We start from the raw sequence: 17,751 nt of genomic DNA on the forward strand, positions 1-17,751 counted from the left end.
AATGTCGTAACGCTAGACTTGACCCAATTACCCTAAAATGGACATTTAATATATCAAAATTTATAGTAGACAATGACTATCACAAATAAAAAGTCTATTTTAGGGTAACACTATATTATTAACAGAAAACAAAAAAGTAGGAAAAGGAAAAACATTTTTTACTATTTTTTTCAAACTATAAGCTTAAGAACACTCAAAAAAAATAAATGCTGTATAATTTAATTATAAAAATGATCAGAAAAGAAACCTTCATAGATCACAAAAAAACAAAAAAATCACGTCGCTAGCCCAAAAAATAAATACTTTACAGCCGTATAACTAAAGCGTGCTAAAATAGCTAAACGGCGCCTGCTCCTGTACCGGTTAAGAATATTTATACCAAGTAAAAGAGATACTAATTTTCAAATTACATTCCATTCTGTGAACTGAAGGATAGTTAATATTGGTGCGAACAGTATGTTCATCTTTCTTCTTTGGTACTACCGAACTTTGATAACAATACAGCTTGTAGACCAATCCTGAAACAATACATTATTCTGTTTATGACAGTGTCATGATTATTTTTTTTAAATTAATTTATGTGTTTTTATTTAATAAAATATTATATTGACTTTATTTAATTTTTCACACACAGTTTTTTTTTATTAACACTTTCTTACGTTACTGGGGGCTGCCATGTTTTATTTCATCTGTGTATGTGTCTCTTAACGACACATACACAGATGGAATACGGCAGCACAGGGCATAGGACCCAATGAACGGGAGCCGTTCATTGCGTCTGCCATCTGGCTCTGTACTGCGGAGACGCAGTTCAGAGCCACACAGCAGAGAAGCTGGTTTGTAGGGAGATAGCAGGCGCCATTATGAAGACCAGCTGCACTGCAGGTAAGGTGTGTGTGTGACTGTGTCTGTCCCTCTCTCTCACAGACCCCACGCTCTCATGACCCCCCCCCCCCCCGTCTAAATATGTTTGTTTGGTTTATTGGCACATTGTTGTGTGCAGAGCTGAGTGTGTCTGTGTAGCAGTGCTGTGTGTGTGTGTGTGTGTGTGTGTGTAGTAGAGCTGAGTGTGTCTGTAGCAGAGATGAGCGTGTGTATCTGTAGCAGAGCTGAGCATGTCTGTGTGTAACAAAGCTGAGTGTGTGTGTCTGTGTAGCAAAGCTGAGTGTGTGTGTCTGTGTAGCAGTGCTGAGTGTGTGTGTGTGTGTGTGTGTGTGTGTGTAGCAGTGCTGAGTGTGTGTGTGTCTGTGTAGCAGTGCTGAGTGTGTGTGTGTCTGTGTAGCAGTGCTGAGTGTGTGTGTCTCTGTGTAGCAGTGCTGAGTGTGTGTGTGTGTGTGTGTGTCTGTGTAGCAGTGCTGAGTGTGTGTGTGTGTGTGTGTCTGTGTAGCAGTGCTGAGTGTGTGTGTGTGTGTGTGTCTGTGTAGCAGTGCTAAGTGTGTGTGTGTGTGTGTGTGTGTGTGTGTGTGCGCGTGTGTCTGTCTGTCTGTGTAGCAGTGCTGAGTGTGTGTGTGTGTGTGTGTGTGTGTGTGTCAGTGTAGCAGTGCTGAGTGTGTGTGTCTGTGTGTCAGTGCTGAGTGTGTGTGTCTGTGTAGCAGTGCTGAGTGTGTGTGTGTGTGTCTGTGTAGCAGTGCTGAGTGTGTGTGTGTGTCTGTGTAGCAGTGCTGAGTGTGTGTGTCTGTGTAGCAGTGCTGAGTGTGTGTGTTTCTGTGTAGCAGTGCTGAGTGTTTGTGTCTGTGTAGCAGTGCTGAGTGTGTGTCTGTGTAGTAGTGCTGTGTGTGTGTCTGTGTAGCAGAGCTGAGTGTCTGTGTAGCAGTGCTGTGTGTGTGTCTGTGTAGTAGAGCTTAGTGTAGGTGGAAAGGAATTGACTCAACATTTCTTTATTTACACAATAAAAAAACGCGTGTGTAAAAAAGCACGTTGTATGTACTAACCGCACACTTTACCAATTATGTAAATAAAAAGCGTAATCAATAGTTTTTTGATGCGGTTTTTGGCACGTAAATTGCGCAAATAAAAAGTGTCAAATACACGCCATGTGAACCTGTCAACTGAAAAGTCATTCACTTCACTTTCATCATTCTAAAAGGTGTGTTCACACGCAGTGTTTTCAGACGTTTTTCAGGCCGTAAACGGCCCAAAAAACGGTTGAAAAATCGGAAGCAGAGCGCATACAAACATCTGCCCGTTGATTTCAATGGGAAATACGGCATTCTGTTCCGATGGGGGGTTTTTACGCAACAGTTTTCCAAAAACGGCACGTAAAAAGACGCTCCGCCAAAATGAAGTGCATGTCACTTCTTGGGACGTTTTTGGAGACATTTTTCATTGACTCTATAGAAAAACAGCTCAGAAATTTGAAGACACCTTTTCCTGGCTTGTAGGAGGGGAGGTTGAGATTCCCTCCCACATTTACGACAGCTGTGAGTCAGGTTGCTTTGCCTTATTCACCTTGAGGTAATTCTGGGAAGTGCTCCCTCTGGTGGCCAACATAGGAAAACATGTCAAATTATTATTTAATTTTTAATACTTTCCACCATGTGGAAGAAAAAAAAAAATCCGCAAAAAAACGTAAAAAAAATATAATAGAAATAAGTAACTTACTTAAAAAAAAAGTTTAATTCCCTTTAAGGCCTTGCTCACACAGTGCAGATTTGCTGCAGATTTCGCATGAATTTTTAAAAATCAAAACCAGAATTGAATCCAGTAAATTAGACCTACAAGGACTTTCTTTATATATTTCTTCTGTTTAGTTTCCATTCCTGGTTTTGGCTTGAAAAATACTGGCAAAATCTGCATCTGCACTGTGTGAACAAGGCCAAACACTGATATTAAGATCAATCTAGTTTTGTAATTTTGCCAATTGGCATACGATGTGTGAGCTTTTCAACATCTTAAATAAAAGTACTTGTCCATTTTAACAAGGATCCAGATGTAATAAGCCCAAAATTTTACACATGATGAAGTAATTTTTGTGTTTTTAGTCAAAGCAATCTTAGACCAATATAAAAAAAACTATAACCTAAACGACAAACAAAAAAACAAGTACTATAGAGGTAGATGACAAAAAAAAACTATTAAACTATTACAATTATTAGACTTACTAATCTGAGGAGATGGCAAGATTCGTGCAGACCGTACTGGACCATGTCGTACTGAGAACATCTCCTGAGCTTCCCCACTTGCCTAAAAAAAAAGATTTAAAATCAGTTCAATGTAAATTCATTAGAATCAAGATCTATAATTTAGATTGATCATTTGTGCATAGTTCTTATGGCCTTTGAGTGAAATCTATAAAGAAGTTAAATAAATTATTATCATTCCTTGAAAAAAATAAGGGAAGTATTCAAATTCAGACAAATTCTTATTTCATTGTATAAAAAGTAAATTGGTTTCAACATTCAGTGAGGTTTTTACTTTCAGGGCTGCAATGGCACTTGATGACTGCAGGGATATATACACACTAGTCCTTCCCAATGAATTTGAATATCATCAAAAATTTTATTTATTTCAGTAATTTAATTCAAAAAGAGAAACTCATATATTATATAGATTCATTACACACAGAGTGATCTATTTCCAGCTTTTTTTTTCTTTTAATGTTGAAGATTATGGCGAACAGTTAACATTTAGGCTGGGTTCACACGACCTATTTTCAGGCGAAAACTAGGCGTATTATGCCTCGTTTTACGCCTGAAAATAGGGCTACAATACGTCGGCAAACATCCGACGTATTGTGCAGACGACCTGTAATTTACGCATCGTCGTTTGACAGCTGTCAAACGACGACGCGTAAATGGTCTGCCTCGGCAAAGAAGTGCAGGGCACTTCTTTGCAACGTAATTTGAGCTGTTCTTCATTGAACTCAATGAAGAGCAGCTCAAGATATACGAGCATCACAGACGCCTCGTATATTACGAGGAGCTGCTTTTACGGCTGAAACGACGCAGCTGTTTTCTTCTGAAAACAGGCTGTCATTTCAGCCGTAAATGACAGCTAGCGTGTGAACATACCCTTAGGCTGGGTTCACACGACCTATTTTCAGGCGTAAACTAGGCGTATTATGCCTCGATTTACGCCTGAAAATAGGGCTACAATACGTCGGCAAACATCTGCCCATTCATTTGAATGGGTTTGCCGACGTACGGTGCCGACGACCTGTCATTTACGCGTCGTCGTTTGACAGCTGTCAAACGACGACGCGTAAAATGACTGCCTTGGCAAAGAAGTGCAGGACACTTCTTTGCAACGTAATTTGAGCCGTTCTTCATTGAAGTTAATGAAGAGCAGCTCAAGATTACAGGCGTCAAAGACGCCTCGCATATTACGAGGAGGAGCTTTTATGTCTGAAACGACGCAGCTGTTTTCTCCTGAAAACAGTCTCTCTTTTCAGACGTAAAAGCCTCTCATCGTGTGCACATACCCTTAGTGTCTCAGAAATTTAGAATATTATATAATCCCAATTTCAAAAATGATTTTTAATACTGAAATGTTGGCCTACTGAAAAGTATGTACAGTATATGCACTCAATACTTGGTCGGGGCTCCTTTTGCATGAATTACTGCATCAATGCGGCGTGGCATGGAGGCGATCAGCCTGTGGCACTGAGGAGGTGTTATGGAAGCCCAGGTTGGGTCTGGTGTCTCTCATCTTCCTCTTGGCAATACCCCATGTCCCGTAGCGGGTTGGTGTACCCACTAGGCCATACCGCCGTAGCGGGGAGGCAGCTGGCCAAACAACAGGAAACCCCAGCAATACAATGTCCCGCACAAGGGTACCTGGATAATTCAGACAGTGGCCCCAGCTCTGGAACTGATGGAGATGAGTGCAGCAAGTAACGCCAAATGTGGCAGATGTCACAGGTTGCGCCAGAAGTGGAGAGTTCCACGGGACGTGGCAGATGACACAGGATGTGGCGGATTCCTCCGGAAGTGGCAGATGACACAGGACGTGGCGGATTCCTCCGGACGTGGCAGAAGATGCTGACGATTTCCTTTGTGCGCGGGGCACGAGAGTGCGCGCACACCCTTCGGGACACAGCAGACCGGAGCGGAAGTGAGCGCTGGTGTTTCCTAGGAAGGAGATGGGACCAGCGCTCACGGATCCATGGCTGCGGGCGTCGGGAGGTGAGTAAACACGACGGCCCGTGGCCATGGACGCTACACCCCATATATTCTCTTTGGGGTTTAGGTCCACTGTTATATCAAGTCCAGAGTCAACGGAGCCATCTACCAGGACATTTTAGAGCACTTCATGCTTCCCTCTGCTGACAAGCTTTATGGAGATGCTGATTTCATCTTCCAGCAGGACTTGGAACCTGCCCACACTGCCAAAAGTGCAAATACCTGGTGTAATAACCACAGTATCACTGTGCTTGATTGGCCAGCAAACTCGTCTGACCTAAACCCCATAGTGAATCTATCAGGTATTGTAAAGAGGAAGAAGAGAGACACCAGACCCAACAATGCAGACGAGCTGAAGGACGCTATCAAAGCAACCTGGGCTTCCATAACACCTCAGCAGTACCACAGGCTGATCACCTCCATGCCACGCCGCATTGATGCAGTAATTTATGCAAAAGGAGCCAGACCAAGTATTGACTGCATATACTGTACATACTTTTCAGAAGGCCAACATTTCGGTATTAAAAATCATTTTTGAAATTGGGCCTATATAATATTCTAATTTTCTGAAACACCAAATTTTGGGTTTTCATCAACAGTTAGCCATAATATACAACATTTAAAATAAAAAAAGGGCTGGAAATAGATCACTCATCACTCGCCAGATATAGAAGCATGATACTTGGCATTGTGCTGGTAATGTAAGGCTTGAATGCCGAGTCAGCAGATCATTGGCAACTTTTATGTATTATGCGCCTCAGCACTCGGCGATTCCCCCTCTGTAACTATACGTGGTCTGCCACTTTGTGGCGGAGCTGCAGTTCCTAAATGCTTCCACTTTGCAATATTACCATTTACAGTTGATCGTGGAATATCTAGGAGGGAAAAATTTCATGAACTGACTTGTTAGGGTATGTTCACACGTAGTCAACCAAAACGTCTGAAAATCCAGAGCTGTTTTCAAAGGGAAAACAGACCCTGCTTTTCAGACGTTTTTTTACCAACTCGCATTTTTACCAACTCATTTTTTTACCAACTCGTTTTTGGAGCTGTTTTCATTGGAGTCTATGAGAAAACAGCTCCAAAAACGTCTGAAAGAAGTGTCCTGCACTTCTTTTGACGAGGCTGTATTTTTACGAGTCGTCGTTTGACAGCTGTCAAACGTCGACGCGTAAATAACAGGTCGTCTGCACAGTACGTCGGCAAACCCATTCAAATGAATGGGCAGATGTTTGCCGACGTATTGGAGCCGTATTTTCAGACGTAAAACGAGGCATAATACGCCTCGTATACGTCTGAAATTTGGCCGTGTGAACATACCCTAACAACGATGACATCCTATTACAGTACCACACGCTAATTCAGTGAGCTCTTTAGAACGACCAATGCTTTCACAAATGTTTGTAAAGGCAGACTGCATGGCTAGAGGCTTGATTTTATACAGTTGTGACAATAGGACTGAATGAAACACCTGAATTCAATGTTTGAGTCCTAATACTATTGTCCATATAGTGTATACAAAACACACACACACACACACACACATATACATATATAACCTGGGGACCACTTAGCTCACAGGATCACCATCTCCCGGGTGAGATGGATGGCACACATAGAAAGTTCACTCCAACTCCTTGAATAAAAGGTTTAAACCAGCCACAGCTAGCTTTATTGTCTTCACCACAGCAATCAGTGTTACAACAATAAACATACAAAATAAACCCTAGGCCGTCCAGCCTCTAACTAACACATTCAGTGTCCCTCACTATGTGACACTGAGCCTTGTGCCCAGCACCTCAAAAGCTTCACAGCTTTACCTAACACGGTGGTGACTCTCACAGGCTAGCATGCCTGTCTTCCCCAGACTGAGAGCCCTGTGTGAACTGCACACACCTGAATTAAAGAGCCGTCTCAGGTGAAGCCTAACTAAGCTCATCAGACACCCCAAGACATGGACTGTCTGTATGGAGTGGAAGCCCGCCCTTCTCCTTCACACTCCAGCAAACCAGGCCCTATTCCAGGCTTTACACCCAAGCAGCAGCAGAGAAAACCCTCTCTGCTGTACATGTTCCCTGGTTGCTTAAAACCTGAGTTTCTGTACTGTCCAGTAGCTGCGCTGCTACAATATATATAATGTCGGTATCTGCGCTAATGGGGGGCTGCGGTCGGCAATGAGAATGAGGATACGGTTTGTTCAAGTTTAAAATTTGGCTTTTATTACAGTCCAAAAATAAACAAGTGCTTAACTACAATACAAGACTTGCAGCATACAAACAAAACAAATACCCTGGCCGTATAAATGCCGCAAAAAAACGCGGCAAACGGCGTGCAGGCAGATCAAAATTCCAGACGGAATTTTTAGGCAGAATTTTATGCCTGCAAAAAACTCTGTGTGAACATAGCCTTATAGTCTGTAAGGAATGGGTTTTATATCTTGTATTCTTGCTAACAACACAGCTTGTACAGAAACGGGGGGGCACAGGCTCTGAAAAGTCCTCAATAAAGGTAAATAAATGCATTTGTGATAAAACCCCTAATGGAGAATATTGAAGAACTTAAGAAGATGTCATGAAATGTGTTATATATATCTATATATATTTATATTATTGCTTTTAGTTTGATATTAAAATACATTTTATTTGTGTTCTTGTGTTCTACTTTTTACTTACTTTTACTTCTCTATGGGGGCTGCCGATTAACGACACATACAGAGATGGAATACAAAACATACATCCCCATAGAGAATGCGAACGGGAGCCGTTCCATTCTCTGCAGCGTACGCCATCTGTGTGGGAACTGCGCATGTGAAATCCGGCGCCATTTTCTTGTGGACTGAAAGCCGCTGCCGGACAGTAAGATGACGACTTCCGGCCGCGGCTTCCCGGCCATATGTTCAAGGAAGCGAAGGCGCAAGGCATAGAAGCGGAGGCGGCAGGAGCAGGTAATTTATGTTCGTGTATGTGATGTGTGTATTATGTTCGTGTTATACTGTCTGCTGATCACTGTATCTAATCCTCCTACACTGTGCAGTCGCTCAAAAAATGGCGGCACATAGTTTAGGAGGTTTGAAGATTCAAACCCCTCCTTCTCCTGGCACTAGCCAGAATAAGGGAGGGGGGATTGTGTGAGCTCACTAGAGCTAGTGTTTCTACCCCAAATTTACATCATAAAGCAATGAGGTTGCTTTACCACATTGACCATGCTGCAATTTTGGGAACTGCTCCGTCTAGTGCCCAGCACATGGAATTAGAATCTAATTTATAATATTTCCTGACTTGTGAAAAAATTAAAACAAATGTGTAATCACTCAAATAATAATTGTTTAACTAAAAAAAAATAAAAAATTTCTAGCGAGGGAGTCGGTCACCAGAATGTCCGTATTAAACTAGTAACAGGGTATTGTTTAAAGTTTAAATGTGACAGTGGGAGATGCAGACTATTGCAGAAGCAACCATACAAAGCTGGGAGCATTCCTGCATATGAGCTTTTTAGGAGACGCTTCCTGGCAGCAGTCACTGCCAGGAGCAACTCCAGAGGTACACTTTAATTAACAGAAGAATATCAGAAAAAACGGCCAGAGCAATTTAAATGGAGTCTGTCACCAAAATGTCCGAGTTAAACTAGTAACAGGGTATTGTAGAGGAGACTAACCTGTACTGCGTATGCGCCGAGTGAAGAGCAGGGGCGTGCACGCGTTACAGATAGTACAGGGCCAGGCATGAACGCGCCAATTACGCTGCCTGGCCCCTGTCAATCAATGTAAGAATGGAGGGAAGGGGGTTGCGTAGTAAGAGCATTTGGGTGCAATGGTAAAGCCCTCATTGCACCTAAATGCTCATTAGCATACACGTAATAAAACGTATTTCTCTACAAAGGAGGCAGTACGCAGAAAATGAAAATAAACGTTAGAAACAGAACCAGCATTATTACACCCATATGAGGGGGGAAAAAAATTCCTTCCCAATACGATACCAGAATAAATCCTGAATCAACGATCCATCTCAAATCAAACATTTTAGATAACTTAACATTATGTCTCAAAATAGAGAAATAAAAGTCATCCAGACCCCTTTTACAGTGGAGTGGAGAGCAGAGCATTTGCATGCATTCTATAAAAAATATATGTCAAATAAGGTTATTACCCAAATAAAGTCTTGAGAATAGTGTTTCTCTTAAAATCATTTAAATAAGCCATAAAAACAGTGATTGGTGGAGGTCCGATTGTTGGAAACTCCATAATCCTAAGAATGTGTCCCAGGTGGCCGTTCTTGGCAGAGAACATCTACAAGAGCATATACAGTCACACTCTACAGTACTCAGCTGTTTCTGTATCTCCCATATATACAATCCAAGCATAGCCATGGTTTATTTTCAATGTTTTTTTTAAATAAATATGTGCATTGAGTTTGCTATAACAATGTTCTTTACATCACAACCTCTTTTTCACCACAGCACATTAAAAAGGTAAAACATTTTTACATAGAATTACCCAGGCCACATATTTTACAAGCATATCATTACTAAGGGACAATTATTTCGGGATTGCGATGTGTAAATACCCAGAGCAGTCTCTACATTTAATCCTGATCAGTTATGTAGTCATTACACTTTGTGCATAATGATTTTTTTGTCATCACAGCCCGTAGATAATTTGACCATCCTGATTTACCCTAACCATTAGCACATTTACTGATAAAGGATTCCTTCAATATATGAAACAACAGCTCCATCTGCCAGTAATAAAGAATGCAGGAATAGGATCTGTACATGGTTCAATGGAGAAAATTATATATTGTAACTGTGTAAAATAAACTCAGTTTATTCTTGTTTGTTTTTTTATTTTTATTTTGGTAAAGATAAGAGGCTAAAATTAGGAGTCAGTTCACAGAGTTTTTTGGCGCTGATTTTGACGTGTAAAACGTGTCGGAATCAGCACCAAAAAAAACAGCCGAACTCGACCCCCACATATTCATAGTTATGTAAGGTAACTCAATTCTAAATAAATTTCTTGTCGCTGGACATGGGACATTAGCTACCTTTAGAATGCTTTCCCTGATTATCAGCCATTAATTGGCCACGATCTTTCGTGACTGGCCATAATCTGCAGTCTATGGTATGACTGGTCGATCAATGGCAATTCAGACTTTATAAAAGGAGTGTTTTATTGTTAATTCTATTTCTTGCTGAATCTGACTATATTTAACTATGCATGGTCGTAACATTTTTGTGGTGGTACCAGCTAAAAGAACATGACGTTACCGTTCCACCGGTCGAAAGAAACTTTTTTTTAAAAATGAACGCATGGTTCAATAAATCTACAGTAAATAGGATGAATACTGCCAGGGATCTATGATGCTGTTGGTTCATGTCTGCATGCTAAAATGCAGCTTAAGGCCTCGTGCACACTTCCGACACCGTTTACACGGCCATTTTTGACGCATCCGTGTGCCCGGTTTAGCGGCCGTGTGCACTCCGTGTTTCCGTGCGCCGAGCATGGTACTGTCCAGGGTGCTGAAAGAGTTAATGGGTTGCACTGATCGGCGGTAACTCTTTCAGCACCCTGGACAGTACCATGCTCGGCGAATACAATTTTAACGAAATAATAAAAATAAAAGTTCATACTTACTTTCCTCCTGTCCGGCCTCCAGCGATGACGTTTCATTCATGTCACCGCTGCAGCCAATCACAGGCTGTAGTGGCGGTCACGCACGTCAGGATGACATCAGAAGGCCGGCCTCCAGGGATGATGCTTCATCCCACGTGACCGCCTCTGCAGCCAATCACAGGCTGCTGCATCAGAAAGGAAGGTCGGACTGGAGGAAGAAGAGGGACTCGTCACCAAGACAACGAACGGGTACGTATGAACTGCTTTTTATTTTATTTTTAATCAGCAGCCTCTTTTCTCTATCAGTGATTGATAGAGACAAGTTGCTGCCGATTAGTGTAATATTTTTGTAATGTATTTCTGCTCCCCCGGCCGTTGCTGGGCAACGGCTCCTTCACGCACGGACGGCACACGGATGACTTCAGTGTGCCTTCAGTTTTTTTGACGGCCCCATTGACTTGCATGGGCCTCACGGTCACGGAATCTCGGACCAAAGTAGGACATGCTCTACTTTGGATCGGAACGGAGCAACGGGACGGTCAAAAAAACTGAAGTGTGCATGGCCCCATTGAAATGAATGGGTCAGGGTGCTAGCTGTCAGAAAAACAGCTAGCACCCTGAAGAAAAACACTGAAGTGGGCATGAGGCCTTATTACGACCGTCTGAATAAGGCCTTATTTTCAAGAATATCCACTGCAAATGCTAGACAATGATAAGTAAAGTTAGAACTTTGTACTACTTTTTAATGCATACCCTACTTGAATAAATCAATAATGGCTTTCCAAGTAACAAACTAAATTTGTTCTTGCTAATATATTCTCTCTCTTGAAATATGAAATACGGTATATGCATAGCTCATATCAACAAGCACAGCGCGTTTAACATTTTTGGTATGGCTAACTTTATAGCAGAGGTTTTGCATTTACTTAGATGCTTGATGCATATGACATAGACCTTTTCTCCCAATACTTTATCTGCATTAAAAGGGCGGTCTGTTTTTAAATTTTATTTTATTTAGCCCTTTTATTTATTTATAATAACAGGGTTTTGCATTTATATGTTTAAAAAAAAAAATCTCCCCAATTCCATCATTAGGGCGTCCACAGACCTGAGCGCCACTGCATGTAAAAATTGTAGCGACGCTCAGATCCATACATTCCACGCCCCCGCTCACCGCTCTCGGTGCGGCTGTGTCATGGAGAGAGGGGGGGTTCATGTGTGGACCTAAGCATTACAACAATGTTTACATACAGGGGCCCATGTAGAGACCGGAGCGTCTCTGCAATATATAGATCAGAGAGTACCCAGGGAGGGAGTAGTGCTGCACTTTTTCTTTTTTTTCTTTTTATATTCCTTTTTCCCCTACACCTTTAAAAAGCCGTAGGAGGGCATGATTTTTGCAGGACGAGTTGTAGATCTTAAATGCCACATTTTAAAGTCTCATATAATCGCCATTTTCTGAGACCCATAATTTTTTTAATTTTCAGTCGATGGAACGGTGTGAGGCCTTCATTTTTTGCAGGGCGAGATGTAGTTTTTATTGGTACCATTTTGGGATACATACATCTTTTTTTACTACTTTTTATTTAATTTTTTTGGAGGAAGCGAGGTTACCAAAAAAAATAGCAATTTTGGTATTGTAAAATAACTGGATATTTTTATAGTTTAGGCTTTTACGGATGTAGAGGTACCAATTAGGTTAACTTTTTTTATTTTTTTTCTTACTTTAGGGGAAAAATGGTTCTCTAACGTTTCATTTTTTTATACATTATTAAATTTATTTAATAATTTTACTGTTTCTCTGGTGTTTTTGGACCCCGTAGCAGACCTGAATCAGCGATTGCAGTTTCTTATGCGGTTTACCGGCTCCTATTAAACCCTGCCTCTGCTGCAGTTTACCAGCGCTTGCCCTGTAGCTCCAGCTCTTCCGGTTATGTAGTCCAGTTGCCCAGTTATGTGTTCCAGCTGGGCACATTTGTGAGGTGCTGGACACACCAATTTTAAAATTGCTATGTGGAGCACTTAATCTTCCAGTGTGAAATATCAATCTCAGCTCACGCGGACGCCTGTTTCTGAGAAATTTGTAGCAGGGACTGGGATTAAAAATGAGAGCAGAAACAATATACAATTTTACCCTAATTATAACAACACAAGGGTATTATGTACGTGCTAGATGAGACGCTCCCTATGTCTCAAAACAATGTTGCATTATATAGAAATAAGCACGTGACAATCGTAGTTTTTTTTCCTTTTTGTAAAATGTATTTTCTTTTGGTCAGAAAATTCAGTGTCAAAAAATTATCACTTACAGGGAATAAATAAAAACATCACCCAATGTGTTAAAGTCCATAACGTATCCAGATGGATTCTTCCCGTTGCTTTTATCGTTCGTTTGCGGAGACTTCACGTCGAGGATAGATTGGCGTCTTACTACAACTGGTGCAACATTTTTGGGGGTACGTCCCCTTTGTCACGTGCATATTTCTATTTAACGCAACATTAAAAATGAGAGTAGCAGCAGCAGAAATGCGCTGAGCAGCTGGGGTAGTCCTAGTAGGCTACAACTACACATCACACTAGGTCTCCGTTTAGGACATAGAATTAGTGGAATGAATGAGAAGACTGAAGCACTTGCAAGAGTATGTATGTTTCAATAACGACCCTGCTAGTTGCAAGTTTGCATTCTTAGCCAGGCACCTCCTTATCCTTTCCAGGCATTCTCCACCTTAGCGCTACAGGGTTTCAATAAAACTTCCCGTTATTGCAGCCAGTCAGTGAGAGACATACAGGAGTAGTTAATGCTAGTGTTGGCTGCTAAGTTAGAGATAGGAGTTGCCATAAGAATAAGTGGTACTAGCAGTGGTGACAATGGTGGAAATAGTGGTGGTCTCAGCTTTTCAAGATAAGGGGTGAACAGAGTGTTGCCACCTTCCCCCACTTCATGGTGAGTGGCAGTAGCGACATGGAGGATCATGTACATTTCACGACCTGGGAAACCGGTTTTGTGAAACTGGCTTTAGAGTGGGGAAGGTTGTCTTTGTCATGCAATACTCATCCATGGCCACTTGCATGCTCGTTTTGAAATGTTTCCAGCCGTTAAAAAATATGTTGCGGCAGTTTTCATTTCATTTTCCCAATTCCTACATCCTGAAAAAAAAAATTTATACCAAAAAAAGATAGGGATATAGGGACTGGATCTTATGCTACATACAAACAACTGTTTGTATTTTGCGCCCGTAAACAACGGATCCGTTGCCCGTTTTTTTGTGGTCCGTGTGTCCTCTGCATTCGTTCCATATTGTCCATAGGTTTGACTTGAATGGGTGAGACCGATCTGCAAACACGGACAGGAAAAGGGCCTGCTCTGTCCCACGGCCCTCAAACCGATCAGTGGAGACCACGGTTGAGTGCATGGGGCCATTAGAAATGCTCGGTGCGCTATTCGTTAAACAACAACTAGCACACGGACATAAAACAACCGTCTTGTGCATGGGGTCTAACGCTTTAATTTTTGCATCATTTAGAATTCAATTTTATTTTTTTTCTATTAAACATCTATTACGGTCTGATTCCAAGACAGAAATGCAGCAGTTGTTACCATTCTCTAAGAAAAGCTGATTTGAATGCTTGCTGCGTGCCCCCATTTGACAACAAAACAAGAATCAGGAGGATTCCAAACATGAGACCTATCCCTGAGAGTGAAACTCCTTACAGGGACTTCATATTCTTCATGTCTGACACATTTTAAAACCCTACTTCTGCACCTCATCACCCCCTCTCCACAATTTACAGCCTCTGCTTTTTCCGGCCTATTTAAATGAATGGGCAACTGAGCTCGGCATACCCGTCGGATGACAGTGTGAAGGATGGTTTATTTGAGTATATTCTCTGTATGAAATTACATTACGAATTATCAAGCAGAATGCCGAATTACTAAAATATGTATTATGTGAAAGTGATTATAATAATGTTTAAATTATTTAGTTTTGTGCAGCAGCCATCTTGTCTGGAGTTCCCATCTTGTTTCATTTGTAGTGAATAAGAAAGACATTGTTCCTTTAACGCCAGTAATGTTGATTTCGTATGTTTTATCTTCGACCTTGGCTCCCAAACGAAGCTTGCAGAGAAGGCACAGGGAGTGAGATGGGAGGGTGGCAAATATGCTTGTGGGAATGCCTCCCCCATCTTACAGGAACATTCTAGCCCAGAGAGATAAGGCCACCTGCAAACCTGATGTGTGAAGATTTATAATGATGTAGGAGATGGGCGCTATAATGTAGGTGACAGCAGTGCTTTTTATTTTTAAAAAAACCAATATATTTTCACCACGTTATTAGCGATTTTAGCTTTATGCTAATGAGTTTCTCAATGGACAACTGGGCGTGTTTTACTATTAACCAAGTGGGCGTTGTACAGAGGAGTTTATGACGCTGACCAATCAGCGTCATGCACTTCTCTCCATTCATTAAGTCAGCGCATAGCGATCCTTTTAGATCACTATGTGCTGTCTTATACAAACACATTAACAATACTGAAGTGCTTAGACAGTGAAAAGACATTCCACCCACGGAATGTCTATTCACAATCTCTGCACTTGGTTACTGTTTCTGTGGTAGTTACAGCATAGGAAGCGTAATCTCGTGAGATTACGCTGTAGATTACAGGTTACAACGAGATTATGCTTCCTCTGCTGTAACTACCATAGAAAAAGTAACGAAGTGCAGAGATTGTGAATAGACATCCCGTGGAATGTCTATTCACTGTCTAAACTCTTCAGTATTGTTAATGTGTTAGTATAAGACAGCACATAGCGATCTAAAAGGATCCCTATGTGCTGACTAAATGAATGGAGAGGAGTGCATGACACCGATTGGTCAGCGTCATACGCTCCTCTGTACAACGCCCACTTGGTCAATAGTAAAACACGCCCACTTGGGCATTAAGCAACACATTAGCATAAATCTAAAATCGCAAATAAAGTGGTGAAAACAGCAGTGCTTTTTATTTAAAAAAAACGATCTGTCACCTACATTATAGCGCCGATCTCCTTATGTAGGAGATAGGGCACTTATAATGTTGTGAGAGAGCCTCTTTAAAGAGAACTTTTCACCTCCCCATACTTGTGCAGCTGAGTGAAGCATGTAATGGGCAGGGCTGAACAAAGCCTGGGGTACTTTAAATTTTTTTTTACCTCCCTCCGTTATTTAGATATTGTTGCCATTATATTTGGCGCCCGATATTTAAATAACCCCCTGAACGGTCAACGGAGCGTGTACTGGCAAGGGGGCGTGTTACTATGGCTGTGACACTCTCCTCGTTCTTCAGCTTTCAAGATTAGTCTTCTGCTGAACTGGCAAGGGGGCATGTCACTGCTACGGACAGTGCAAGAGCTGTGGAGAGGAGAGCCCACCCTCATCTCTTCAGCTCCTGCGCAAGATCAGTCTTGTATTGTCTGCCAAACTGGCAAGAGGGCGTGTCTATGCTACGGACAGTGTAAGCGCTCCCCAGCTCTTACACTGTCCGTAGCAGTGACACGCACCCTTGCCAGTTCGGCAGACAAAGTACAAGACTGATCTCTCACAAGAGCTGAAGAGATGAGAGCGCGCATGCGCGCTCTCCTCTCCACAGCTCTTACATTGTCCGTAGCAGAGACACACTCCCTTGCCAGTTCGGGAGAAAGACTGATCTTCAAAGCTGAAGAGTAAGAGAGCGTGCGTGCACGCACACTCTCTCCTCACTCTTGCTGTGGCACTGTCCATATCTGATTGGACAGTGTCACAGCCATAGTAACACGCCCACTTGCCAGTACACGCCTCGTTGACAGTTCAGGGGGTTATTTAAATATTGGGCGCCAAATAGAACGGCACCGATATCTAAATAACGGAGGAGGGTAGAAAAATATGTAAAGTGCCCCAGGGTTTGTGCAGCCCTCCCCATTACATGCTGCACTCAGCTGTACATGTATGGGGAGGTGAAAGGTTCTCTTTAACGTCCTTCTAGTGAAACAACAGTAACCACCATATTAAGGAAAAAAAAAGATAGTCTGTAAAAATTTAAAGGCGAATATGTGAGTTTGCAAAATTCGCTCATCCCTAGTGCCACATTGCTCCAATCTGTATATGAAATACCATATACACTGGTATAAAAAGTGCAGCTACACTTTAATGCAATACAATGCCTGGCAGATCAGTAGATGATACATAGCCCTTTTACTGTTCACATATGTGCAGCACAATTTTTTTATTGCCATAGCAAAGACTCATTTACAGCAACAACGGAATTCCCATAGCTAAGCTGGTGTTATAAGGAAAGCAGCAGTACATGTAGAATAGAAAAATAAATGTTTCTACTGTCTGTCAGCTCACATTGTGACGTTTTGGCAAAACGGCATAAACACATTCTGGCTGATATTCTTCCATAAAAGAATTACGAGGCCGACGGCTCCTGCAATTCAGTTTCTCGGTTGATAAGTGATGCCAAAAAACGCTTCCCTCATTCAGGAAACATTTGCAAAATGTCTAACAGTGTGATTAATGTCGTTCGTTTCTTCCTCCATTTACCAAGGTATAGAAGGGGAAATAGAAACCACATTTGTAGAGCTGTTTTTGTATTACTAATGTATTTAATTTTGTTAGATCTACTTTATGCTCCTGTTCTGTTGGTCTGCAATGTCATTTGATTGTTTTAGCAGCTTGTGCTTCAGAGCCTTACCTACTGTAAATTACAACCATAGTCAGATATTTTGGAATTAGTGAGTGGAACCTCTGGTCAGTCACCAACCCAAAGAAAGATACTTTCCAATCTCGCTTTATGCCAGTCTTTCACACAACGCTTGGCTATAGTAGTATATGTCTGGCTATAACAAAAAGTGTACAGATGTGTACTGTACAGTATCCATAGCCATACACTATGGGACTCCTATATAGAGAAATGAACGTTCACATAAGCGCCCACATACACCCTGGGAAGGAGCATTATAAACTCCTGCAATTAGGAAGGACAACTTAAGAATGGGGCTTTGCG

General features: G+C 41.7%; 1 protein-coding gene across 5 annotated transcripts in view; it reads right to left on the minus strand.

The window, feature by feature from the left end:
• BCAS3 (BCAS3 microtubule associated cell migration factor) overlaps window positions 1-17,751 on the minus strand; it is a 1,147,652-nt gene that overhangs the window by 1,069,226 nt on the left and 60,675 nt on the right. For all 5 annotated transcript variants that reach the window (XM_075852996.1, XM_075852997.1, XM_075852998.1 and 2 more), the window contains exon 6: window positions 3,102-3,183. In XM_075852996.1, coding sequence (XP_075709111.1) covers window positions 3,102-3,183 — 82 coding nt within the window. The remainder of the gene's footprint in view (window positions 1-3,101; window positions 3,184-17,751) is intronic.

Source organism: Rhinoderma darwinii, chromosome 2, assembly GCF_050947455.1.
Source record: "Rhinoderma darwinii isolate aRhiDar2 chromosome 2, aRhiDar2.hap1, whole genome shotgun sequence".
Taxonomy (NCBI): Eukaryota; Metazoa; Chordata; class Amphibia; order Anura; family Rhinodermatidae; genus Rhinoderma; species Rhinoderma darwinii.